This window comes from Carcharodon carcharias, chromosome 38, assembly GCF_017639515.1.
Source record: "Carcharodon carcharias isolate sCarCar2 chromosome 38, sCarCar2.pri, whole genome shotgun sequence".
NCBI lineage: Eukaryota > Metazoa > Chordata > Chondrichthyes > Lamniformes > Lamnidae > Carcharodon > Carcharodon carcharias.
In genome coordinates this window covers 406638-434137 of record NC_054504.1, presented here as the reverse complement: position 1 = coordinate 434137, position 27500 = coordinate 406638, and the positions used below count along the sequence as shown (strand labels likewise).

Genomic DNA, 27500 nt, shown 5'->3' with positions numbered 1-27500 from the left:
CCCTGAGAGAGAGAGGGACTGAGAGACACCAGTCAGTGTACAGATATCTCCCTGCGAGAGAGGGCACTGAGAGACACCAGTCAGTTTACAGATATCTCCCTGAGAGAGAGGGACTGAGAGACTCCAGTCAGTGTACAGATATCGCCCTGAGAGAGAGAGGGACTGAGAGACACGAGTCAGTGTATAGATATCTCCCTGAGAGAGAGGGACTGAGAGACACCAGTCAGTGTACAGATATCTCATTGAGAGAGAGGGGACTGAGAGACACCAGTCAGTGTACAGATATCTCCCTGAGAGAGAGAGGGACTGAGAGACACCAGTCAGTGTACAGATATCTCATTGAGAGAGAGGGGACTGAGAGACACCAGTCAGTGTACAGATATCTCCCTGAGAGAGAGAGGGACTGAGAGACACCAGTCAGTGTACAGATATCTCCCTGAGAGAGAGAGGACTGAGAGACACCAGTCAGTGTGCAGATATCTCCCTGAGAGAGAGAGGGACTGAGAGACACCAGTCAGTGTACAGATATCTCCCTGAGAGAGAGAGGGACTGAGAGACACCAGTCAGTGTACAGATATCTCCCTGAGAGAGAGGGGACTGAGTGACACCAGTCAGTGTACAGATATCTCCCTGAGAGAGAGAGGGACTGAGAGACACCAGTCAGTGTACAGATATCTCCCTGAGAGAGAGAGGGACTGAGAGACACCAGTCAGTGTACAGATATCTCCCTGAGAGAGAGAGGGGACTGAGAGACACCAGTCAGTGTACAGATATCTCCCTGAGAGAGAGGGGACTGAGAGACACCAGTCAGTGTATAGATATCTCCCTGAGAGAGAGGGACTGAGAGACACCAGTCAGTGTACAGATATCTCCCTGAGAGAGAGGGGACTGAGAGACACCAGTCAGTGTACAGATATCTCCCTGAGAGAGAGGGGACTGAGAGACACCAGTCAGTGTACAGATATCTCCCTGCAAGAGAGGGCACTGAGAGACACCAGTCAGTGTACAGATATCTCCCTGAGAGAGAGAGGGACTGAGAGACACCAGTCAGTGTACAGATATCTCCCTGAGAGAGAGGGGACTGAGAGACACCAGTCAGTGTACAGATATCTCCCTGAGAGAGAGAGTGACTGAGAGACACCAGTCAGTGTACAGATATCTCCCTGAGAGAGAGAGGGGACTGAGAGACATCAGTCAGAGTATAGATATCTCCCTGAGAGAGAGGGGACTGAGAGACACCCGTCAGTGTACAGATATCTCCCTGAGAGAGAGAGGGGACTGAGAGACACCAGTCAGTGTACAGATATCTCCCTTAGAGAGAGAGAGGGGACTGAGAGACACCAGTCAGTGTACAGATATCTCCCTGAGAGAGAGAGGGGACTGAGAGACACCAGTCAGTGTACAGATATCTCCCTGAGAGAGAGAGGGACTGAGAGACACCAGTAGGTGTACAGATATCTCCCTGAGAGAGGGACACCAGTCAGTGTACAGATATCTCCCTGAGAGACACCAGTCAGTGTACAGATATCTCCCTGAGAGACAGAGGGACTGAGAGACACCAGTCAGTGTACAGATATCTCCCTGAGAGAGAGAGGGGACTGAGAGACACCGGTCAGTGTATAGATATCTCCCTGACATAGAGAGGGGACTGAGAGACACCAGTCAGTGTACAGATATATCCCTGAGAGAGAGAGGGACTGAGAGACACCAGTAGGTGTACAGATATCTCCCTGAGAGAGAGGGGACTGAGAGACACCGGTCAGTGTACAGATATCTCCCTGAGAGAGAGAGGGGACTGAGAGACACCAGTCAGTGTACAGATATCTCCCTGAGAGAGAGAGAGGGACTGAGAGACACCAGTCAGTGCACAGATATCTCCCTGAGAGAGAGAGGGGACTGAGAGACACCAGTCAGTGTACAGATATCTCCCTGAGAGAGAGGGGACTGAGAGACACCAGTCAGTGTACAGATATCTCCCTGAGAGAGAGAGGGGACTGAGAGAAACCAGTCAGTGTACAGATATCTCCCTGAGAGAGAGAGGGGACTGAGAGACACCAGTCAGTGTACAGATATCTCCCTGAGGGAGAGGGGACTGAGAGACACCAGTCAGTGTACAGATATCTCCCTGAGAGAGAGAGAGGACTGAGAGACACCAGTCAGTGTACAGATATCTCCCTGAGAGAGAGAGGGGACTGAGAGACACCAGTCAGTGTACAGATATCTCCCTGAGAGAGAGGTGACTGAGAGACTCCAGTCAGTGTACAGATATCTCCCTGAGAGAGAGAGAGGGACTGAGAGACACCAGTCAGTGTACAGATATCTCCCTGAAGGAGGGAGATTGTGAATTTGAGATACTCGATATTTGGATGTCCTACCATCTTCCTTCAGGTATTTGATTGTCCTCGTTAGGTTCCTCCAGGCTGGATCCTCTGCTATTCCGCTTTCAATCTGTAACCGAAGGCAGACGTCAGTAAAGGTGTTCGCCCTCCATCTTGGCTGTCTGTATCTCTGTATATGTCTGTCTCTCTCTCTCTTTCCTCTCTCTCTCTCTCTGCCATATTATTATCAGCTCCCCGCCCCCTCCACCCCCCCCCAGCCTCAGGGTGAGGTTGCCGAAGGTGTGTTGATCCAGGCGAGACCCCTCAGTTTGCGACTGTCTGGCTGGGACACTCTCACGTTGCTGCGCCCTGGGTAAACTGGCTCCCCCCTCTTTATTCAGCCCCCGCACAATCCTTTGGTCAGAACTAGATTTACCCTGAAAACCCATCGTTGTGGTTTGGAGGGAGCCGATTTGACCAGACTTTCCTGAGTTAAAGGTCCGAGAAAGGTTATTAACTGCTGAAGGTAAGAAAGGACAAAACGCATACATATAAGGTCTTACAGGTTAATAGTAAGAATTTAGCTTCTAGTGTAAGTGTATACAGATACATATATATATAAGTTATTATATAGAAGGTATATGGAACAGTTCTTGGCTCGCGAGTAGGTGATTGAGCGTTGTGGCCATCACGATTTGAGATTCCAGTAGAATTGCCTTCGGTAGACGAATAGTCGGTTTCAGGAGGGTTGACTCCAGTAGTTGAATAGTCGGTTTTGAGGTTCCAGTAGTGTTGACTCCGGTAGATGAATAGTCAGTTTTGAGGTCACAGTAGTGTTGACTCCGGTAGATGAATAGTCGGTTTTGAGGTTCCAGTAGTGTTGACTCCGGTAGACGAATAGTCGGTTGCAGGAGTGTTGACTCCAATAGTTGAATAGTTGGTTTTGAGGATCCAGTAATGTTGACTCCGGTAGACGAATAGTCGGTTTCAGGAGTGTTGACTCCAGTAGTTGAATAGTCGGTTTCGAGGCTCCAGTAGTGTTGACTCCGGTAGATGAATAGTCAGTTTCGAGGTTCCAGTAGTGTTGACTCCGATAGATGAATAGTCGGTTTCGAGGATCCAGTAGTGTTGACTCCGGTAGATGAATAGTCGGTTTCGAGGTTCCAGTAGTGTTGACTCCGGTAGATGAATAGTCGGTTTTGAGGTTCCAGTGGTGTTGACTCCAGTAGGCGAATAGTCGGTTTTGAGGTTCCAGTAGTGTTGACTCCGGTAGATGAATAGTCGGTTTCGAGGTTCCAGTAGTGTTGACTCCGGTAGATGAATAGTCGGTTTTGAGGTTCCAGTGGTGTTGACTCCAGTAGGCGAATAGTCGGTTTTGAGGTTCCAGTAGTGTTGACTCCGGTAGATGAATAGTCAGTTTTGAGGTTCCAGTAGTGTTGACTCCGGTAGATGAATAGTCGGTTTTGAGGTCCCAGTGGTGTTGACTCTGGTAGATGAATAGTCGGTTTTGAGGTCCCAGGAGTGTTGACTCTGGTAGATGAATAGTCGGTTTTGAGGTTCCAGTAGCGTTGGTTCCCGTAGATGAATAGTCGGTATTGAGGTTCCAGTGGTGTTGACTCCGGTAGATGAATAGTCGGTTTTGAGGTCCCAGTGGTGTTGACTCTGGTAGATGAATAGTCGGTTTTGAGGTTCCAGTAGCGTTGGTTCCCGTAGATGAATAGTCGGTATTGAGGTTCCAGTGGTGTTGACTCCGGTAGATGAATAGTCGGTTTTGAGGTCCCAGTGGTGTTGACTCTGGTAGATGAATAGTCGGTTTTGAGGTCCCAGGAGTGTTGACTCTGGTAGATGAATAGTCGGTTTTGAGGTCCCAGTGGTGTTGACTCTGGTAGATGAATAGTCGGTTTTGAGGTCCCAGGAGTGTTGACTCTGGTAGATGAATAGTCGGTTTCGAGGTTCCAGTAGTGTTGACTCCGGTAGATGAATAGTCGGTTTCGAGGTTCCAGTGGTGTTGACTCTGCTAGATGAATAGTCGGTTTCGAGGTTCCAGTGGTGTTGACTCTGGTAGATGAATATTTGGTTTCAAGGTTCCAGTGGTGTTGACTCTGGTAGATGAATAGTCGGTTTCGAGGTTCCAGTGTTCAATTTGGTCGAGAGGGAGAGGTCAGGATACCTGCAAAATGGCGATTTACCGGGCGGAGTGTGTGTGTGTGTGTGACCGTTTTAATTCTCTGTCTCCCTCTTTCACTGTCACTGTCTCTCTCTCTCTCTGTCACTGTCTCTCTCTGTCACTGTCTCTCTGTCTCTGTCTCTCTCTGTCACTGTCTCTCTGTCACTCTCTCTCTGTCTCTGTCTCTCTGTCCCTGTCTCTCTGTCACTGTCTCTCTCTGTCACTGTCTCTCTGTCTCTCTCTGTCACTGTCTCTCTGTCACTCTCTCTCTGTCTCTGTCTCTCTGTCCCTGTCTCTCTGTCACTGTCTCTCTCTGTCACTGTCTCTCTGTGTCTCTCTGTCACTGTCTCCCTGTCACTATCTCTCTCTGTCACTGTCTCTCTGTCTCTCTCTGTCACTGTCTCTCTGTATCTATCACTGTCTCTCTCTGTCACTGTCTCTCTGTATCTATCACTGTCTCTCTGTCACTGTCTCTCTGTCACTGTCTCTCTCTGTCACTCTCTCACTGTCTCTCTCTGTCACTGTCTCTCTGTCACTGTCTCTCTGTCACTGTCTCTCTGTCACTGTCTCTCTCTGTCACTGTCTCTCTGTATCTATCACTGTCTCTTTCTGTCACTGTCTATCTGTCACTGTCTATCTGTCACCGTCTCTCTGTCTCTCTCTGTCACTGTCTTTCTGTCTCTATCACTGTCTCTCTCTCTCCGTCACTGTCTTTCTATCTCTGTCTTCCTGCCTGTCACTCTGTCTTTGTCTCTGTCTCTCTGAGTCTGACTCAATCTCTCTCTCTGTCACTGTCTCTTTGTCCCTGTCTATCTCTCTCTCTGTCACTGTCTCTCTCTGTCACTGTCTCTCTCTGTCACTGTCTCTCTGTATCTATCACTGTCTCTTTCTGTCACTGTCTATCTGTCACTGTCTCTCTGTTTCTCTCTGTCACTGTCTCTCTCTGTCACTGTCTTTCTGTCTCTATCACTGTCTCTCTCTCTCCGTCACTGTCTTTCTATCTCTGTCTTCCTGCCTGTCACTCTGTCTTTGTCTCTGTCTCTCTGAGTCTGACTCCTCAGATACTGAAGCAGTCCGTGTCCAAATGCAGCAAGACCTGGACACTATCCAGGCTCAGGGCTGACAAGTGTGGTAAGTAACATTCACACCACACAAGTACCAGGCAATGACCATCTCCAACAAGAGAGAATCTAACCATCTCCCCTTGACATTCAATGCCATTACCATCACTGAATCCCCCACTATCAACATCCTGGGGGTTACCATTGACCAGAAACTGAACTGGACCCAGCCATATAAATACCGTGGCTACAAGAGCAGGTCAGAGGCTGGGAATCCTGCGGAGAGTCACTCACCTCCTGACTCCCCAAAGCCTGCCCACCATCTACAAGGCACCAGTCAGGGGTGTGATGGGACACTCCCCACTTGCCTGGATGAGTGCGGCTCCCACAACACTCAAGACGCTCGACACCGTCCAGGACAAAGCAGCCCCCACTCGATCGGCACCCCATCCACAAACACTCACTGCCTCCACCACCGACGCACAGTGGCAGCCGTGTGTGTACCATCTACAAGATGCACTGCAGCAACTCGCCAAGGCTCCTCCAACAGCGCCGCCCAAACCCACGACCTCTACCATCTAGAAGGACGAGGGCAGCAGACACATGGGGAACACCACCACCTGGAAGTTCCCCTCTGAGCCCCTCACCATCCCGACTTGGAAATATATCGGCCGTTCCTTCACTGTCGCTGGGGTCCAAGTCCTGGAATTCCCTCCCTAACAGCGCCGTGGGTGTACCTACACCACACGGGGACAAAATCCTGGAACTCCCTCCCTAACAGCGCCGTGGGTGTACCTACACCACACGGACAAAATCCTGGAACTCCCTCCCTAACAGCGCCGTGGGTGCACCTACATCACACAGACAAAATCCTGGAACTCCCTCCCTAACAGCGCCGTGGGTGTACCTACACCACACGGGACAAAATCCTGGAACTCCCTCCCTAACAGCGCCGTGGGTGTACCTACACCACACGGGGACTGCAGCGGCTCAAGAAGGCGGCTCACCCACCACCTTCTCAAGGGGGCAATTAGGGACGGGCAACAAATGCTGGGCCCGGCCAGCGACACCCACATCTCCGAAAGAATTTAAAAAATATGTCCTCTCACCTCAATGAAGAACGCTAGGACTGCCAATCCCTGTCGATGTTTGAACGCTTCTTCGAGGGTTAGGTTTGTCTGGCGATGTACAATGTGGAGCTGGGGAGAAAAGTGCATCTTGCATTTATCTAGCACCATTTGCATTGTAAAGCATCCCCGGGTACCCTTGACTGGGGCGATTACCAAACCATATTTCACATCGAGACACTTCATCAGAGATAGGGGGCGAGCAGCCAATAGCTTGTACCAAGAGATCGGTTTGTCGGGAGTGTCTTCAAATAGAGAGAGAGAGAGTGAGAGAGGGGGTGCGGAGAGGTTCAGGGAGGGAATTCCAGAGCTTAGGGTCCCCAGGCAGCTGAAGGCCCAGCCGCCAATGGTGGAGCGATGGGAATCTGGGGGGTTGCTCGAGAGACTGGAATTGGAGGAGCGCAGAGATCTCGGAGGTTCCAGAGATAGGGAGGGTCGTAGGGGCTGGAGGAGGTTACAGAGATAGGGAGGGTTGTAGGGGCTGGAGGAGGTTACAGAGATAGGGAGGGGTGTAGGGGCTGGAGGAGGTTACAGAGATAGGGAGGGGTGTAGGGGCTGGACCAGTTTACAGAGATAGGGAGTGTTGTAGGGGCTGGAGGAGGTTACAGAAATAGGGAGGGTTGTAGAGACTGGAGGAGGTTACACAGATTGGGAGGGGTGTAGGGGCTGGAGGAGGTTACAGAGATAGGGAGGGTTGTTGGGGCTGGGGGAGGTTACAGAGATAGGGAGGGGTGTAGAGACTGGAGGAGGTTACAGAGATTGGGAGGGGTGTAGGGGCTGGAGGAGGTTACAGTGATAGGGAGGGTTGTAGAGACTGGAGGAGGTTACAGAGATTGGGAGGGGTGTAGGGGCTGGAGCAGGTTACAGAGATGGGGAGGGTTGTAGGGGCTGGACCAGGTTTCAGAGATAGGGAGGGTTGTAGGGGCTGGAGGAGGTTACAGAGATCGGGAGGGGTGTAGGGGCTGGAGGAGGTTACAGAGATAGGGAGGGGTGTAGGGGCTGGAGGAGGTTACAGAGATAGGGAGGGTTGTAGGGACTGGAGGAGGTTACAGAGATAGGGAGTGTTGTAGGGGCTGGAGGAGGTTACAGAGATAGGGAGGGGTGTAGGGGCTGGAGGAGGTTACAGAGATAGGGAGGGTTGTAGGGGCTGGAGGAGGTTACAGAGATAGGGAGGGTTGTAGGGGCTGGAGGAGGTTACAGAGATAGGGAGGGTTGTAGGGACTGGAGGAGGTTACAGAGATAGGGAGGGCTGTAGGGGCTGGAGGAGGTTACAGAGATAGGGAGGGTTGTAGGGGCTGGAGGAGGTTACAGAGATAGGGAGGGTTGTAGGGGCTGGAGGAGGTTACAGAGATAGGGAGGGGGGGAGTGAGGTCCATGGAGGGGATTTGAAAACGAGGGTGTGAATGTGAAAATGGAGGGTTTGCCGGACCCGGAGCCAGTGTGGGTCAGCGAGTTACAGGGGGTGAGGGGTGAGAGGGAGTCGGTGAGAGTTCGGACACGGGGGCAGCAGCGGAGTTTGGGACGAGCTGAAGGTCACAGAGGGTCAAACGCGGGAGAGCGGCCGGTAAAGCGGCCGGAATAGTGGAGTCCGGAGGGAAGCACACGCAATGGGTGCAGGGGGAGGCCATTCAGCCCCTCTCGAGCCTGCTCGCCCGTTCGATAAGATCGTGGCTGATCCGATTGTGGCCTTAACTCCATTTTCCTGTCTGTCCCCCCCTCATAACCCTCGCCTCCCCCTTGTCGATCGGAAACCCGCCTCGCTCGGCCTTGAGTATGTCCAACAGCCCCGGCCTCCATTGCTCTCTGAGGGGTGGGGGAGAGAATCCCACAGGCTGACCCCCCTCTGGGAGAAGAAATTCCTCCTCCTCTCCGTCTTCAACAGGAGACCCCCTCATTCTGAAACTGTGCCCCCCCCTCTCCTCGTTCTAGATTCCCTCCCCCCCTCCACACGAGGGGGGAAACAGCCCCCCCAGCATCCACCCTGTCGAGGCCCCCTACCCCCCTCTGTCTCGATAAGATCGCCTCTCATTCGTCTAAACTCCAATGGGTAACAGGGCCCGACCTGCTCAACCTCCCTCCCCACGAGACAAACCCCCCCCCACTTCGTCCCAAGAATCAACACAGCCGAGACAGAGGACAGGAAGGAGTCAGGCCCGAGACAGAGGACAGGGACGAACCAGGCCCGAGACAGAGGACAGGGACGAACCAGGCCCGAGACAGAGGACAGGGACGAACCAGGCCCGAGACAGAGGACAGGGACGAACCAGGCCCGAGACAGAGGACAGGAAGGAACCAGGCCCGAGACAGAGGACAGGAAGGAACCAGGCCCGAGACAGAGGACAGGGACGAACCAGGCCCGAGACAGAGGACAGGGACGAACCAGGCCCGAGACAGAGGACAGGGACGAACCAGGCCCGAGACAGAGGACAGGGACGAACCAGGCCCGAGACAGAGGACAGGGACGAACCAGGCCCGAGACAGAGGACAGGAAGGAGTCAGGCCCGAGACAGAGGACAGGGACGAACCAGGCCCGAGACAAAGGACAGGGACGAACCAGGCCCGAGACAGAGGACAGGAAGGAACCAGGCCCGAGACAGAAGACAGGAAGGAGTCAGGCCCGATACAGAGGACAGGAAGGAACCAGGCCCGAGACAGAGGACAGGAAGGAACCAGGCCCGAGACAGAGGACAGGAAGGAGTCAGGCCCGAGACAGAGGACAGGAAGGAACCAGGCCCGAGACAGAGGACAGGAAGGAGTCAGGCCCGAGACAGAGGACAGGAAGGAGTCAGGCCCGAGACAGAGGACAGGAAGGAACCAGGCCCGAGACAGAGGACAGGAAGGAACCAGGCCCGAGACAGAGGACAGGAAGGAGTCAGGCCCGAGACAGAGGACAGGAAGGAGTCAGGCCCGAGACAGAGGACAGGAAGGAACCAGGCCCGAGACAGAGGACAGGAAGGAGTCAGGCCCGAGACAGAGGACAGGAAGGAACCAGGCCCGAGACAGAGGACAGGAAGAAGTCAGGCCCGAGACAGAGGACAGGAAGGAGTCAGGCCCGAGACAGAGGACAGGAAGGAACCAGGCCCGAGACAGAGGACAGGAAGGAACCAGGCCCGAGACAGAGGACAGGAAGGAACCAGGCCCGAGACAGAGGACAGGGACGAACCAGGCCCGAGACAGAGGACAGAGACGAACCAGGCCCGAGACAGAGGACAGGAAGGAACCAGGCCCGAGACAGAGGACAGGAAGGAGTCAGGCCCGAGACAGAGGACAGGAAGGAACCAGGCCCGAGACAGAGGACAGGGACGAACCAGGCCCGAGACAGAGGACAGGAAGGAACCAGGCCCGAGACAGAGGACAGGAAGGAGTCAGGCCCGAGACAGAGGACAGGAAGGAACCAGGCCCGAGACAGAGGACAGGAAGGAGTCAGGCCCGAGACAGAGGACAGGAAGGAACCAGGCCCGAGACAGAGGACAGGAAGGAGTCAGGCCCGAGACAGAGGACAGGAAGGAACTAGGCCCGAGACAGAGGACAGGAAGGAGTCAGGCCCGAGACAGAGGACAGGAAGGAGTCAGGCCCGAGACAGAGGACAGGAAGGAACCAGGCCCGAGACAGAGGACAGGAAGGAGTCAGGCCCGAGACAGAGGACAGGAAGGAGTCAGGCCCGAGACGGAGGACAGGAAGGAACCAGGCCCGAGACAGAGGACAGGAAGGAGTCAGGCCCGAGACAGAGGACAGGAAGGAACCAGGCCCGAGAGAGAGGACAGGAAGGAGTCAGGCCCGAGACAGAGGACAGGAAGGAGTCAGGCCCGAGACAGAGGACAGGAAGGAACCAGGCCCGAGACAGAGGACAGGAAGGAACCAGGCCCGAGACAGAGGACAGGAAGGAGTCAGGCCCGAGACAGAGGACAGGAAGGAACCAGGCCCGAGACAGAGGACAGGAAGGAACCAGGCCCGAGACAGAGGACAGGAAGGAGTCAGGCCCGAGACAGAGGACAGGAAGGAACCAGGCCCGAGACAGAGGACAGGAAGGAACCAGGCCCGAGACAGAGGACAGGAAGGAACCAGGCCCGAGACAGAGGACAGGAAGGAGTCAGGCCCGAGACAGAGGACAGGAAGGAACCAGGCCCGAGACAGAGGACAGGAAGGAGTCAGGCCTGAGACAGAGGACAGGAAGGAACCAGGCCCGAGACAGAGGACAGGAAGGAGTCAGGCCCGAGACAGAGAACAGGAAGGAACCAGGCCCGAGACAGAGGACAGGAAGGAGTCAGGCCCGAGACAGAGGACAGGAAGGAGTCAGGCCCGAGACAGAGGACAGGAAGGAACCAGGCCCAAGACAGAGGACAGGAAGGAACCAGGTCCGAGACAGAGGACAGGAAGGAGTCAGGCCCGAGACAGAGGACAGGAAGGAGTCAGGCCCGAGACAGAGGACAGGAAGGAGTCAGGCCCGAGACAGAGGACAGGAAGGAGTCAGGCCCGAGACAGAGGACAGGAAGGAACCAGGCCCGAGAGAGAGGACAGGAAGGAACCAGGCCCGAGACAGAGGACAGGAAGGAACCAGGCCCGAGACAGAGGACAGGAAGGAACCAGGCCCGAGACAGAGGACAGGAAGGAGTCAGGCCCGAGACAGAGGACAGGAAGGAAGCAGGCCCGAGACAGAGGACAGGAAGGAGTCAGGCCCGAGACAGAGGACAGGAAGGAACCAGGCCCGAGACAGAGGACAGGAAGGAGTCAGGCCCGAGACAGAGGACAGGAAGGAACCAGGCCCGAGACAGAGGACAGGAAGGAGTCAGGCTCGAGACAGAGGACAGGAAGGAACCAGGCCCGAGACAGAGGACAGGAAGGAGTCAGGCCCGAGACAGAGGACAGGAAGGAACCAGGCCCGAGACAGAGGACAGGAAGGAACCAGGCCCGAGACAGAGGACAGGAAGGAGTCAGGCCCGAGACAGAGGACAGGAAGGAACCAGGCCCGAGACAGAGGACAGGAAGTAGTCAGGCCCGAGACAGAGGACAGGAAGGAACCAGGCCCGAGACAGAGGACAGGGACGAACCAGGCCCGAGACAGAGGACAGGAAGGAACCAGGCCCGAGACAGAGGACAGGGACGAACCAGGCCCGAGACAGAGGACAGGAAGGAACCAGGCCCGAGACAGAGGACAGGAAGGAGTCAGGCCCGAGACAGAGGACAGGAAGGAGTCAGGCCCGAGACAGAGGACAGGAAGGAACCAGGCCCGAGACAGAGGACAGGAAGGAACCAGGCCCGAGACAGAGGACAGGGACGAACCAGGCCCGAGACAGAGAGATGTTGTAGAGGCAAATCAGCTTGAGGGGGAGGCTTGTTCTCCAGCGAACTGTGACCTTGACAGAGTTTACACACACACAACGGCATAGGGCACACAAACTCTACCATGAGGGAGAGAGAGAGAGAGAGAGGGGGGAGGCAGAGAGAGAGAGAGAGGGGGACAGAGAGAGAGAGATAGGGGGACAGAGAGAGAGAGAGGGGGACAGAGAGAGAGATGGGGACAGAGAGAGAGAGAGAGATAGGGGGACAGAGAGAGAGAGATAGGGGGACAGAGAGAGAGAGGGGGACAGAGAGAGAGAGAGAGATAGGGGGACAGAGAGAGAGAGAGAGGGGGACAGAGAGAGAGAGAGAGGGGGACAGAGAGAGAGAGAGAGAGAGGGGACAGAGAGAGAGAGGGGGACAGAGAGAGAGAGAGGGGGACAGAGAGAGAGAGAGAGATAGGGGGACAGAGAGAGAGAGAGAGAGAGAGATAGGGGGACAGAGAGAGAGAGAGAGATAGGGGGACAGAGAGAGAGAGATAGGGGACAGAGAGAGAGAGAGAGAGAGAGAGATAGGGGGACAGAGAGAGAGAGAGAGAGATAGGGGGACAGAGAGAGAGAGAGAGAGATAGGGGGACAGAGAGAGAGAGAGAGAGGGGGACAGAGAGAGAGAGAGAGAGGGGGACAGAGAGAGAGAGAGAGAGAGATAGGGGGACAGAGAGAGAGAGAGAGATAGGGGGACAGAGAGAGAGAGATAGGGGACAGAGAGAGAGAGAGAGAGAGAGAGAGAGATAGGGGGACAGAGAGAGAGAGAGAGAGATAGGGGGACAGAGAGAGAGAGAGAGGGGGGGGACAGAGAGAGAGAGAGAGAGGGGGACAGAGAGAGAGAGAGAGAGAGATAGGGGGACAGAGAGAGAGAGAGAGATAGGGGGACAGAGAGAGAGAGATAGGGGGACAGAGAGAGAGGGGGACAGAGAGAGAGAGATAGGGGGACAGAGAGAGAGGGGGACAGAGAGAGAGAGAGAGATAGGGGGACAGAGAGAGAGAGATAGGGGGACAGAGAGAGAGAGAGAGATAGGGGGACAGGGAGAGAGAGATAGGGGGACTGAGAGAGAGGGGGACTGAGAGAGAGAGAGAGATAGGGGGACAGAGAGAGAGAGAGAGATAGGGGGACAGAGAGAGAGAGAGAGATAGGGGGACAGAGAGAGAGAGATAGGGGGACAGAGAGAGAGAGATAGGGGGACAGAGAGAGAGAGAGAGATAGGGGGACAGAGAGAGAGAGAGAGAGATAGGGGGACAGAGAGAGAGATAGGGGAACAGAGAGAGAGAGAGATAGGGGGACAGAGAGAGAGAGAGGGGAACAGAGAGAGAGAGAGAGATAGGGGGACAGAGAGAGAGAGAGAGAGATAGGGGGACAGAGAGAGAGATAGGGGAACAGAGAGAGAGAGAGAGAGAGAGAGATAGGGGGACAGAGAGAGAGAGAGAGAGATAGGGGGACAGAGAGAGAGATAGGGGAACAGAGAGAGAGAGAGAGAGAGATAGGGGGACAGAGAGAGAGAGATAGGGGGACAGAGAGAGAGAGAGAGATAGGGGGACAGAGAGAGAGAGAGAGAGATAGGGGGACAGAGAGAGAGATAGGGGAACAGAGAGGGAGAGAGAGATAGGGGGACAGAGAGAGAGATAGGGGAACAGAGAGAGAGAGAGAGAGAGAGAGAGGGGGACAGAGAGAGAGAGATAGGGGGACAGAGAGAGAGAGAGAGATAGGGGGACAGAGAGAGAGAGATAGGGGAACAGAGAGAGAGAGAGAGAGAGATAGGGGGACAGAGAGAGAGAGATAGGGGGACAGAGAGAGAGAGAGAGATAGGGGGACAGAGAGAGAGAGAGAGAGATAGGGGGACAGAGAGAGAGAGAGGGGAACAGAGAGAGAGAGAGAGATAGGGGGACAGAGAGAGAGATAGGGGAACAGAGAGAGAGAGAGAGAGAGAGAGGGGGACAGAGAGAGACAGAGACAGAGTGACTCAGAGCGAGAGGGGGAGAGGGAGGGAGAGACAGAGAGTGACAGGGAGAGGGAGAGGGAGCGAGAGAAAGATACAACGAGAAGACCTCATAACTGTCTGGGCCTTCTGCTCCACCCCCCCACCCCGGCCTGCTCACCTCCATGCTCGCCCGCTTGCCGTCCAGCATGTGTTCGGAGCCCTGGGCACTGATGTTCTGCCCCCAGTGCAAGTGGAACTGGGAGACGAGGTAGACAGCCCGCAGCCCTCCGCCGCTCAGCTCCATGCCGGGCTTCACCCTGACTTTCACTGTGTGAGAGAGAGAGAGGGACGTTCCCGTGTTAGTGCTCCTTCCAGGCTCCTTGAGAGCAGCAGGAGGCCACTCAGCCCACACCGGGCACTGCTCAGTCGAGGCTAGCCCCTCTAACCAGCTGCGTCCGGCTGGCTGGCGTCCAAAACCCCCTAAGCGCCGTCAAACCACCGCACAGGGCGAGGCCATTCGGCCCGTCGTGGGCTGGATTGCTGGCCCCCCCCCCCCCCGCCTCGCGTAGGCGGCTCACCTCGGACCCCACCTCCCCGCCCACCCCCTCACACTCTCCCCTTTCCGATAACAATCCCTGTTTTTGACCCTAGCAAGTTAGCTGCAAACAAAAAGCCCCCAGAGGGAAATTTTAAACAACCGTCATAACCTATATTTTCAGTTGGTTTCTTTTCCCTGAGTAGTGCCTCTAATTTCAGGAATCAGACCACCCGTTCGCAAGAGGTTCTTAGGTCAAGCAGCGCTAAGCACTTTATTAAGTTACAACAGGCTAAGCACATACAGAGTGCAACAAATCACTACTATCGTAACTTCTAACAAATTCTCAAACTAATCTCTACTAAGGCTGCAATGACGAATCAGCTTACAAATGAAATGTTGGCATTTATTTCGAGAGGACTAGAATATAAGAGCAGGGATGTGCCGCTGAGGCTTTATAAGGCTCTGGTCAGACCACGTTTAGAATACTGTGAGCAATTTTGGGCCCCGTGTATCTCAGGAAGGATGTGCTGGCCCTGGAGAGGGTCCAGAGGAGGTTCACGAGAACGATCCCAGGAATGAAAGGCTTAACGTATGAGGAAGGTTTGAGGACTCTGGGTCTATACTCGATGGAGTTTAGAAGGATGAGGGGGGGATCTGATTGAAACTTACAGAATACTGAAAGGCCTGGATAGAGTGGGACGTGGGGAAGATGTTCCCATTAGTAGGAGAGACTAGGACCCGAGGGGCACAGCCTCAGAGTAAAGGGAAGACCTTTTAGAACAGAGATGAGGAGAAACTTCTTTAGCCAGAGAGTGCTGAATCTATGGAATTCATTGCCACAGAAGACTGTGGATGCCGGGTCATTGAGTGTATTTAAGAGCGAGATAGATAGGTTCTTGATTGGTAAAGGGGGTCAGAGGTTACGGGGAGAAGGCGGGAGAGAATGGGTTTGAGAAACCTATCAGCCATGATTGAATGGCGGAGCAGACGCAATGGGCCAAATGGCCTCATTTCTGCTCCTCTGTGTTAACCAGGCAAAGCATTTTTCACCTTACGAATTCGAAATGAGGTTCCTTTCACTTTGGTTCCTTTGAAACCAGCTGGAGGCTTGCAGCTGCCTCGATCTTATGTGACTCTGCCCCGCATACACAAACTCCTCCTCGGGTTACACCTAGCTTTCCCTTCCGTCTGTAAATTTTCATTGTATCGCCAGGCCCTTTGAACCCCTTTCATAGTCCCAATTTTATTCGTAATGTAAACATTGCTTGGTGTCTGCCAGATAGGTGCAAGATTTCACTCCCACTTTTGAATGCTCTATTGGACAAAATGCAAATACCCCCTCTACCGACTGTTTACATCTCAAAACTAAAGGCCAGCTGGCTTTAATCCATTTAAGACACACCGACAGACTAAACCCCTATTTTAAGAAAATAATTTCGAATAATATTATATGCATTAATATCTCTTCCTGACAATCCCATTCCATCCTGCTGCTGCTTAGACCTGGAAATAGTTGACCATAAGACATAGGAGCAGAAGTTAGGCTGTTTGGCCCATCGAGTCTGCTCTGCCATTCAATCATGGCTGATACGTTTCTCAACCCCATTCTCCCGCCTTCTCCCCGTAACCTTTGACCCCCTTACCAATCAAGAACCTATCTATCTCGCTCTGAAATACACTCAATGACCCGGCCTCCACAGCCTTCAGTGGCAATGAATTCCATAGATTCACCACTCTCTCTGGCTAAAGTAGTTTCTCCTCATCTCTGTTCTAAAAGGTCTTCCCTTTACTCTGAGGCTGTGCCCTCGGGTCCTAGTCTCTCCTACTAATGGAAACATCTTCCCCACGTCCACTCTATCCAGGCCTTTCAGTATTCTGTAAGTTTCAATCAGATCCCCCCCTTATCCTTCTAAACTCCATCGAGTATGGACCCAGAGTCCTCAAACCTTCCTCATATGTTAAGCCTTTCATTCCTGGGATCATTCTCGTGAACCTCCTCTGGACCCTCTCCAGGGCCAGAACATCCTTCCTGAGATACGGGGCCCAAAATTGCTCACAATATTCTAAACGTGGTCTGACCAGAGCCTTATAAAGCCTCAGCGGCACATCCCTGCTTTTATATTCCAGTCCTCTTGAAATAAATGCCAACATTGTATTTGCCTTCCTAACTACCGACTCAACCTGCAAGTTAACCTTAAGAGAATCCGGGACTCGGACTCCCAAGTCCCTTTGCGCTCCAGATTTCTGAATTCTCTCCCCAGTTAGGAAATAGTCTATGCCTCTATTCTTCCTACCAAAGTGCATGACCTCACACTTGCCCACGTTGTATTCCATCTGCCACTTCCTTGCCCATCTCCTAACCTTTCCAAATCCTTCTGCAGCCTCCCCGCCTCCTCAATACGACCTGTCCCTCCACCTATCTTTGTATCATCTGCAAACTCAGCCAGGATGCCCTCAGTTCCTTCATCTAGATCATTGGTGTAAGTTATGACTGTATTTGTTGGTGTTAGGAATGAGTTTTAGTTTTAAGTTTAATTTGTATTTCTGTCATGGTGTGTTAAGAAAGGGGGGAACTTGAGTTTGGTTTCACTTTAAAAGATGCTCTGCGTCTTAATGAGGTTTTACGACTCATGAAGGGGGGCTTGAAGCAAACACAAGGTAGAAAAAACTGTGCTGTTTCCAAGCAACAGGAGTCCAGAGTGAGTGATTCATAGAGGCAGAGAAAATCTGGAAAGTTGTTTCAGTTCAGATGAAAGAGTTTTGCAAGGAGAAGCAGCAGAGGAGAGGGACAGGGAGCAAGTCCTAAGCTAAATAAGAAGCCAAAACCAGGGAGTGGACCAAGAGAAAGGTCCCAAGGAGACCTTCAGGTCAAAGGACGAACAGGAATCTGGAAAAGGTCCGCTTAAGTGAAGTCAAAGCTGAGAGGGCAGAGGGGAAGTTTAAAGAGAGAAAGCCACAGGATGCAGACTTAAAGCACAATAGGCTTGCCGGAGGGCAGAAGATCTGAGGAGACAGCCAAAGATTGGTGAGTCCTCACCACGGGTGTGTGAAGCCGTGGTGGTCTGTTGGCACAGCTGAGCATCCGAGAGGGAGGGCGCGTGGAAGGCAACTCAGAGGAGAGGAACGATCGGGAAGGAGAGTTCGAAACCCCGGAGGTGGACCCTTGTGAAAGGCGTCCAAGAGAAGGCGTCGGTCTGGGCCGAGATTCCAAAGTGAGTTCCTCGAGTGCGGAGAATGCGGAAAAGCTCGTGTGAAAGATGGAGTTCAGTGAGGCTGGAGACCGGTGGGCTCATGGTGTGATCGGCGTATTGGTGGGGGGAGAAGGGAGAGGGGTGGGGAGTTGAGGAGAGACGCATAGCACCTATTTGGGGTGGCATCTATCGCTCGGTTTCAGAGTGTAGTGTGTCTGACCACAGGTTGTCTATTGCTTTATGCAGACTTTGCACTGACTGTGGACATTAAAGTATAAGATAACTTGCGTCACCCTTACAAATCTGTATATATCTATAAAGGTATAGTTGTGGGTGAAGGCGTATTGTAACATAGTTAATCTTTTCCTGTTTAATAAATGTTTTATTCCTTTGTTAAAAGTTCATCAGTTGACTCCTGTGACTCTGCTCAGTAGCCACTCTCCATGTTTCTAGTCAAAAAACTAAAAATTGGAATCTATCAAACCGGGTTCCAATTTGGGATAGTAGTAATATCAGCTGGGACCATAACACTGCGTGAAAAAATTACTCCTCGTGTCTCTGTCGCTCCTTTTACCCATCGCCTTCAATCTGTGTCCCTCTGCTTTTTGATTCTTCCCCCCACAATGGGAACAGTTTCTCCCGATCCGCTCTCTCCCAGACCCCCTCGTGATTTTGAACACCTCTATCAAATCCCCTCTCCACCTTCTCTTCTCTGAGGAGAACAGTCCCAACTTCTCCAATCTATCCACGGAACTGAAGTTCCTCATCCCTGGAACCATCCTCATGAATCTTTTCCGCACTCTCTCTCTCTCCAATTCCTTCACATCCTTCCTAAAGAGGGAGCCCAGAACTGGACACAATATTCCAGCTGAACTAGTGTCTTATACAGGTTTGCAAAAGCTTAATTACAATAAAATCTATGAATCTCGCTTAAGAAACTTTCAATTGACAATGCCAGACTCTACAGTAATGTCGGAGGGTCAGTACTGAGGGAGCGCCGCATTGTCAGAGGGTCAGTGCTGAGGGAGCGCCGCACTGTCGGAGGGTCAGTGCTGAGGGAGCGCCGCACTGTCAGAGGGTCAGTGCTGAAGGAACGCCGCACTGTCGGAGGGTCAGTGCTGAGGGAGCACCGCACTGTCGGAGGGTCAGTGCTGAGGGAGCACCACACTGTCGGAGGGTCAGTGCTGAGGGAGCGCCACATTGTTGGAGGGTCAGTACTGAGGGAGCGCTGCGCTGTCGAAGGGACAGTACAGAGGGAGAACCGCACTGTCGGAGGGTCAGTGCTGAGGGAGTGCCGCACTGTCGGAGGGTCAGTGCTGAGGGAGAGCCGCACTGTCGGAGGGTCAGTGCTGAGGGAGCGCCGCACTGTGGGAGGGTCAGTGCTGAGGGAGCGCCGCACTGTGAGAGGGTCAGTGCTGAGGGAGAGCCGCACTCTCGGAGGGTCGGTGCTGAGGGAGTGCCACACTGTCGGAGGGTCAGTGCTGAGGTAGTGCCGCACTGTCGGAGGGTCAGTGCTGAGGGAGAGCCGCACTGTCGGAGGGTCAGTGCTGAGGTAGTGCCGCACTGTCGGAGGGTCAGTACTGAGGGAGAGCCGCACTGTCGGAGGGTCAGTACTGAGGGAGAGCCGCACTGTCGGAGGGTCAGTGCTGAGGGAATTCCAAATAACAGAGGGTCATTATAGCAAGGTGAACATTCGGCTTGCCAGGAACTATCGAGTTTGACCAACCTGACATTTTAGTGTGTTTAATCTGGGTGAGAAATTGTCGATTGTCGTACTGATGGAATTTAAACTCTCCCAGATGCTCATCCCGGATGGTTCTGTTTTTCTGAATGTTGATAGGAGACTGCTCAGTGCCTTGGCAGGTTGGATAAGTTACAGGCCAGGATGTAGGTCCTGGAAAGTCAATTAACACACACATGGTCAGAAAATGTCCATATTTCCCAGACCCCCCTCTCTCTCAGGGAGATATCTGTACACTGACTGGTGTCTCTCAGTCTCTCTCTCTCTCTCAGGGAGATATCTGTACACTGACTGGTGTCTCTCAGTCACCTCTCTCTCTCAGGGAGATATCTGTACACTGACTGGTGTCTCTCAGTCACCTCTCTCTCTCAGGGAGATATCTGTACACTAACTGGTGTCTCTCAGTCCCTTCTCTCTCTCTCAGGGAGATATCTGTACACTGACTGGTGTCTCTCAGTCCCTCTCTCTCTCTCAGGGAGATATCTGTACACTGACTGGTGTCTCTCAGTCCCTCTCTCTCTCAGGGAGATATCTATGCACTGACTGGTGTCTCTCATTCCCCTCTCTCTCAGGGAGATATCTGTACACTGACTGGTGTCTCTCATTCCCCTCTCTCAGGGAGATATCTGTACACTGACAGGTGTCTCTCAGTCCCACTCTCTCTCTCAGGGAGATATCTGTACACTGACTGGTGTCTCTCAGTCACCTCTCTCTCTCAGGGAGATATCTGTACACTGACTGGTGTCTCTCAGTCACCTCTCTCTCTCAGGGAGATATCTGTACACTAACTGGTGTCTCTCAGTCCCTTCTCTCTCTCTCAGGGAGATATCTGTACACTGACTGGTGTCTCTCAGTCCCTCTCTCTCTCTCAGGGAGATATCTGTACACTGACTGGTGTCTCTCAGTCCCTCTCTCTCTCAGGGAGATATCTATGCACTGACTGGTGTCTCTCATTCCCCTCTCTCTCAGGGAGATATCTGTACACTGACTGGTGTCTCTCATTCCCCTCTCTCAGGGAGATATCTGTACACTGACAGGTATCTCTCAGTCCCACTCTCTCTCTCAGGGAGATATCTGTACACTGACTGGTGTCTCTCAGTCACCTCTCTCAGGGAGATATCTGTACACTAACTGGTGTCTCTCAGTCACCTCTCTCTCTCAGGGAGATATCTGTACACTGACTGGTGTCTCTCAGTCACCTCTCTCTCTCAGGGAGATATCTGTACACTAACTGGTGTCTCTCAGTCCCTTCTCTCTCTCTCAGGGAGATATCTGTACACTGACTGGTGTCTCTCAGTCCCTCTCTCTCTCTCAGGGAGATATCTGTACACTGACTGGTGTCTCTCAGTCCCTCTCTCTCTCAGGGAGATATCTATGCACTGACTGGTGTCTCTCATTCCCCTCTCTCTCAGGGAGATATCTGTACACTGACTGGTGTCTCTCATTCCCCTCTCTTAGGGAGATATCTGTACACTGACTGGTGTCTCTCATTCCCCTCTCTCAGGGAGATATCTGTACACTGACTGGTGTCTCTCAGTCCCACTCTCTCTCTCAGGGAGATATCTGTACACTGACTGGTGTCTCTCAGTCCCTCTCTCTCTCAGGTAGATATCTGTACACCGACTGTTGTCTCTCAGTCCCTCTCTCTCTCTCTCAGGGAGATATCTGTACACTGACTGGTGTCTCTCAGTCCCTCCCTCTCTCTCTCTCAGGGAGATATCTGTACACTGACTGGTGTCTCTCAGTCCCTCTCTCTCTCTCAGGGAGATATCTGTACACTGACTGGTGTCTCTCAGTCCCTCTCTCTCTCAGGGAGATATCTATGCACTGACTGGTGTCTCTCATTCCCCTCTCTCTCAGGGAGATATCTGTACACTGACTGGTGTCTCTCATTCCCCTCTCTCAGGGAGATATCTGTACACTGACAGGTGTCTCTCAGTCCCACTCTCTCTCTCAGGGAGATATCTGTACACTGACTGGTGTCTCTCAGTCACCTCTCTCAGGGAGATATCTGTACACTAACTGGTGTCTCTCAGTCACCTCTCTCTCTCAGGGAGATATCTGTACACTGACTGGTGTCTCTCAGTCACCTCTCTCTCTCAGGGAGATATCTGTACACTAACTGGTGTCTCTCAGTCCCTTCTCTCTCTCTCAGGGAGATATCTGTACACTGACTGGTGTCTCTCAGTCCCTCTCTCTCTCTCAGGGAGATATCTGTACACTGACTGGTGTCTCTCAGTCCCTCTCTCTCTCAGGGAGATATCTATGCACTGACTGGTGTCTCTCATTCCCCTCTCTCTCAGGGAGATATCTGTACACTGACTGGTGTCTCTCATTCCCCTCTCTTAGGGAGATATCTGTACACTGACTGGTGTCTCTCATTCCCCTCTCTCAGGGAGATATCTGTACACTGACTGGTGTCTCTCAGTCCCACTCTCTCTCTCAGGGAGATATCTGTACACTGACTGGTGTCTCTCAGTCCCTCTCTCTCTCAGGTAGATATCTGTACACCGACTGTTGTCTCTCAGTCCCTCTCTCTCTCTCTCAGGGAGATATCTGTACACTGACTGGTGTCTCTCAGTCCCTCCCTCTCTCTCTCTCAGGGAGATATCTGTACACTGACTGGTGTCTCAGTCCCTCTCTCTCTCTCTCTCAGGGAGATATCTGTACACTGACTGGTGTCTTTCTGTCCCATCTCTCTCTCAGGTAGATATCTGTACACCGACTGTTGTCTCTCAGTCCCTCTCTCTCTCTCTCTCAGGGAGATATCTGTACATTGACTGGTGTCTCTCAGTCCCCTCTCTCTCTCAGGGAGATATCTGTACACTGACTGGTATCTCTCAGACCTTCTCTCTCTCAGGGAGATATCTGTACACTGACTGGTGACAACCGGTCCCAGTGGGAGGAAAGGACAGTGTATCTAACGCACTGTGACACCCGGTCCCAGAGGGGGAAAGGACAGTGTAACTTACCGCAAGATGTTTGGTAGTAGCAGAATCCATCTGAAATGAGATAGAAAGACGTGGAATTAATATTCGTGTAGAGAGGGGACAGACTGGGGAGCAGAGGGATAGAGAGAGGGGACAGACTGGGGAACAGAGGGATAGAGAGAGGGGACAGACTGGGGAACAGGGTGCTAGAGAGAGGGGACAGACTGGGGAACAGAGGGATAGAGAGAGGGGACAGACTGGGGAACAGAGAGATAGAGAGAGGGGACAGACTGGGGAACAGAGGGATAGAGAGAGGGGACAGAGTGGGGAACAGAGGGATAGAGAGAGGGGACAGACTGGGGAACAGAGGGATAGAGAGAGGGGACAGACTGGGGAACAGAGGGATAGAGAGAGGGGACAGACTGGGGAACAGAGGGATAGAGAGAGGGGACAGACTGGGGAACAGTGGGATAGAGAGAGGGGACAGACTGGGGAACAGAGGGATAGAGAGATGTCTGTGGCCACTTACCCTTCCCTCCCCTGCCACCCTTCGATAGTTCTCTCACATTGTGTAGTCCCCGCTGGACCCAGCCCCCTCCCCATTTCTCTGTAAATTTACCCCAGCTACCGCTTCTCCGATTCCCCATTCTGAGTGTTCCCATTGATTCCCCTCCCACTGCCCTTTCAGGCAGCACCTTCCAGATCACAGCAACTCGCTGGGTCCCAAATAAAATGTTTCCCCATCTCCGCCTCTGGTTCCTTCCCCAATCGCCTTCAATCTGTGTCCCTCTGCTTCTCGATCCTTCCCCCCCAATGGGAACAGTTTCTCCCGATCCGCTCTGTCCCAGACCCCTTCGTGATTTTGAACACCTCGATCAAATCTCCTCTCCACCTTCTCTTCTCTGAGCAGAACAGTCCCAACTTCTCCAATCTATCCACGGAACTGAAGTTCCTCATCCCTGGAACCATTCTCGTGAATCTTTTCCGCACTCTCTCTCTCTCTCTCTCTGTCTCTCTCTCTCTCTCTGTCTGTCTGTCTCTCTCTCTCTCTCTCTCTCTCCAATTCCTTCACCTCCTTCCTAAAGTGCGGAGCCCAGAACTGGACACAGTATTCCAGCTGAGGCTGAACTCGTGCCTTATGCAAGTTCAACACAACCTCCTTGCTCTCGTACCCTACACCCCTATGAATAAAGCCCAGGATACTGTCTGCTTTATTAACCGCGCTCTCCCCCCTTCAATGATTTATATACATCTCCCACCCATGTCCCTCTGACATAGAGAAGATGTTTCCACTTGTGGGAGAAACCAGAACGAGGGGGATTACTTCAATATCAGACGGTCACTAATAAATCCAATCGGGGGGGGATTCAGGAGCAACTGAATTTACCCATGGGTGGGAGATGTATATAAATCATTGAAGGGGGGAGAGCGCAGTTAGTAAAGCAGACAGTATCCTGGGCTTTATTCATAGGGGCGTAGGGTACAAGAGCAAGGAGGTTATGTTGAACCTGTATAAGACACTCATTCAGCCTCAGCTGGAGTATTGTGTCCAGTTCTGGGCTCCGCACTTTAGGAAGGATGTGAAGGAATTGGAGAGACAGAGAGAGAGAGAGTGCGGAAAAGATTCACGAGAATTTACCCAGGGTTAGAACGTGGGACTCGCTCCCACAGGGAGTTGTATTTTATTTGTCCACGGGATGTGGGGTGTCGCTGGCTAGGCCAGCATTTATTGCCCTTCCCTAAATGCCCTTGTTGAGAGGGCTGTGGGTCTGGAGTCACATGTAGGCCTGACCAGGTGAGGGTGGCAGATTTCCTTACCCAAAGGGCATCAGTGAACCGGACGGGTTTTTATGCCAATCGGGCGGTGGTTTGATTGTCACCGTTAACATTTTGCCTTCCAGGTTTTTGGTGGACTGAAATTTCACCATTTGCCATGGTGGAATTCGGACCCAGAGGTGCCCAACACCATTGCCCTGGGTCTCTGGGCTCCTAGTCCAGTGACAATACCACTATCCCACTGCCTCGCTAGTTGAGGTGAATCGTGTCGATGTGTTTGACTGGGGGAAGCTGGATAAACCCCTGAGGGAGAGAGGAATAGAAGGACGTGGGAAGAGGGGGAGATAAAGTTGTGGGGTGCAAAGGGTGGGTGGTGGTGGGAAGAGGCTCACGAGGGAGCAGGAACGCCAGCACCTGGGGCAGATGTGGGGGGTTCGAACGGCCTGTCTCTGGGCTGAAGCATTTCCGGGGACAAGGAGGAAGGGTCTCGCGTTGCGCAAGGTACGCACCTGTGGCAGACTCGACTTGCGAGAGGCCGAGACCCAGCAGAACGAACAGCATCGCCGTCTCCCATTCCGAGCACTGGATTCCCCGAATAAACCCTGGAAGCTTAAACAGAAGACAGAAGGTCAACGTCCCGTGGGGGGGGGGGGGAATGCGTTCGGGCCCTCGGAGCACTCGACCGACCTCACTGGGTTTGCTGAGGGGGCAACCGGGAGAGGGTAGACCTGGGCGACGCAGTAGATGTACTATATCTGGGTTCTCACAGCGCCTTTGATAAGGCTGCGCCCACAGTGGGCCAACACAGTAGGTTGGAGCATATGGACTCAAGGGGGTGGGGAACAAGTGAAGAATAGATGGCAAGCTTGCTTCAAACCAGAAAGCAGAGGGCGAGAGAAGGCGGAAAGTGGTCATAGCTGGGGTGTGCAGGGTTGGGGGTGAAGCATTTATAGTGAGGAGTGCTGCAACGAATGACAGGAGGGTCTTAATTAGCTTGCAGAATGGACAAATAATTCACAATTACACACATAAATATGAGGTTTGTACTTTTTAAAGAATTCTTTCACGAGACATGGACATCACTGGCGAGGCCAGCGTTTTTACTGCCCGTCCCTAATTGCCCCTTGGGAAGGTGGTGGGTGAGCCACTTTCTTGAACCGCTGCTGCGCCTCTGCGGTGTAGGTACACCCACGGCGCTGTTAGGGAGGGAAGTTCCAGGATTTTGTCCCGTGTGGTGTAGGTACACCCACGGCGCTGTTAGGGAAGAAGTTCCAGGATTTTGTCCCGTGTGGTGTAGGTACATCCACGGCGCTGTTAGGGAGGGTGTTCCAGGATTTTGTCCGTGTGGTGTAGGTACATCCAAGGCGCTGTTAGGGAGGGAGTTCCTGGATTTTGTCCCGTGTGGTGTAGGTACACCCACGGCGCTGTTAGGGAGGGAGCTCCAGGATTTTGTACCATGTGGTGCAGGTCACACCCACAGCGCTGTTAGGGAGGGAGTTCTAGGATTTTGTCCCGTGTGGTGTAGGTACACCCACGGCGCTGTTAGGGAGGGAGTTCCAGGATTTTGTCCCGTGTGGTGTAGGTACACCCACGGCGCTGTTAGGGAGGGAGTTCCAGGATTCTGTCCTGCGTGGTGTAGGTACACCCACGGTGCTGTTAGGGAGGGAGTTCCAGGATTTTGTCCCATGTGGTGTAGGTACACCCACGGCGTTGTTGGGGAGGGAGTTCCAGGATTTTGTCCATGTGATGTAGGTACACCCACAGCGCTGTTAGGGAGGGAGTTCCAGGATTTTGTCCCGTGTGGTGTACGTACACCCATGGCGCTGTTAGGGAGGGAGTTCCAGGATTTGGACCCAGCGACAGTGAAGGAACGGCCGATATATTTCCAAGTCAGGATGGCGAGCGGGTGGGAGGGTAACTTCCAGGTGGTGGTGTTCCCCATGTGTCTCCTGCCCTTGTCCCTCTCGATGGTGAAGGTTGTGGGTTTGGGCAGCGCTGTCGAAGGAGCCTCGTTTGGCAAGTGGACTCTGAGTGGGAGAGGCGTTGCCATGGAGAATGCACCAGCGAATCCCAAACAATGCTAGGCAGTTAACTGTCAACCACCAACACTGGTGCACTCTCCATGGCAATGCCTCTACCCAACCAGACTCTACTTGCCAACCAATCGGCACTCTCTTCACATGCAGTATAAAATTGTTGTTGTTCCCATATATTGGCATTCTTGTGAACTGTCCTGATGAGTCTAAGATAGAAAACTTCGACATGCCCCTTTTGTCCAGCAATAATTGATCAATTGTTCATTTTAAATCTCATTTTTTGTTGCCCTCGCAGGTATTAAGGGATGGGGGCAAAGGCGAGGAGGCAGGGATAGGTCACAGATCAGCCACAGGCTCGTTGTGTGGGGCACCGGACTTGAGGGATGAGTGCCTCCTCAGTCCTACTGTTCTTTCACTCTCTCTCTGTCTCTGTCTCTCTCGCTGTTCTTCTCTGTCTCTCTCTCTGTTTCTCTCTCTCTGTCTCTGTCTTTCTCTCTGTCTCTCTTTTTCTCTCTATCTGTCTGTCAGTCTCTTTCTCTCTCTCTCTGTCTCTCCCTCTCTGTCTCTCTCTCTCTCTGCCTCTCTCTCTGTCTCTCTCTCTGTCTATCTCTCTGTTTCTCTCTCTGTCTCTCTTTCTGTCTCTCTGTCTCTCTCGCTCTCTGTCTCTCTCGCTGTCTCTCTGTCACTTTCTCTGTCTCTCTCTGTTTGTCTCTGTCTCTCTTTTTCTCTCTCTCTGTCTGTCAGTCTCTTTCTCTCTCTCTCTCTCTCTGTCTCCCTCTCTGTCTCTCTCTGTCTCTCTCTCTCTCTCTGTCTGTCTCTCTTGTCTGTCTGTCTGTCTGTCTCTCTCTCTGCCTCTCTAAATCTCTCTCTGTCTCTCTCTCTGTTTCTCTCTCTGTCTCATTTCTGTCTCTGTCTCTCTCTGTCTATCTGTCTCTTTCTCTCTCTCTCTCTCTGTCTCTCTCTCTGTTTCTCTCTCTGTCTCTCTTTCTGACTCTGTCTCTCTCTGTCTATCTGCCTCTTTCTCTCTTTCTCTCTCTGTCTCTTTCTCTGTTTCTTCTCTGTCTCTCTTTCTGCCTCTCTCTCTCTGTCTCTGTCTCTCTCGCTGTCTCTCTCTCTGTCTCTGTCTCTCATTCTCTTTCTCTGCCACTCTCTGTCAGTCTCTTTCTCTCTCTCTCTCTGTCTCTCTCTCTGTCTGTCTCTCTCTCTCTCTCTCTGCCTCTCTCTTGTCTCTCTCTGTCTCTCTCTCTCTCTCGTCGCTCACTTAAGTCTTGCGTGGGGGACTAATCAGCTCAGCACCCGCACTGCACACGTGCAGCCCAACCGAAAGACAAGTTGGGAAGGGGCAAGGGGAAGGGGGAAGGGG

The 27500-nt window shown here is 52.9% G+C and overlaps 1 protein-coding gene across 1 annotated transcript in view; it reads right to left on the bottom strand.

Annotated features, from left to right (window-relative positions):
* LOC121273053 (carbonic anhydrase 4-like) overlaps positions 1–24662 on the bottom strand; it is a 27179-nt gene extending 2517 nt beyond the window's left edge. The window contains exons 1-6 of the mRNA XM_041180004.1: positions 24611–24662; positions 22368–22397; positions 19381–19548; positions 14104–14252; positions 6656–6745; positions 2376–2448 (exon numbers count right to left, since the gene is read on the bottom strand). Coding sequence (XP_041035938.1) covers positions 2376–2448; positions 6656–6745; positions 14104–14252; positions 19381–19548; positions 22368–22397; positions 24611–24662 — 562 coding nt within the window. The remainder of the gene's footprint in view (positions 1–2375; positions 2449–6655; positions 6746–14103; positions 14253–19380; positions 19549–22367; positions 22398–24610) is intronic.
* Positions 24663–27500: the final 2838 nt, after the last annotated feature.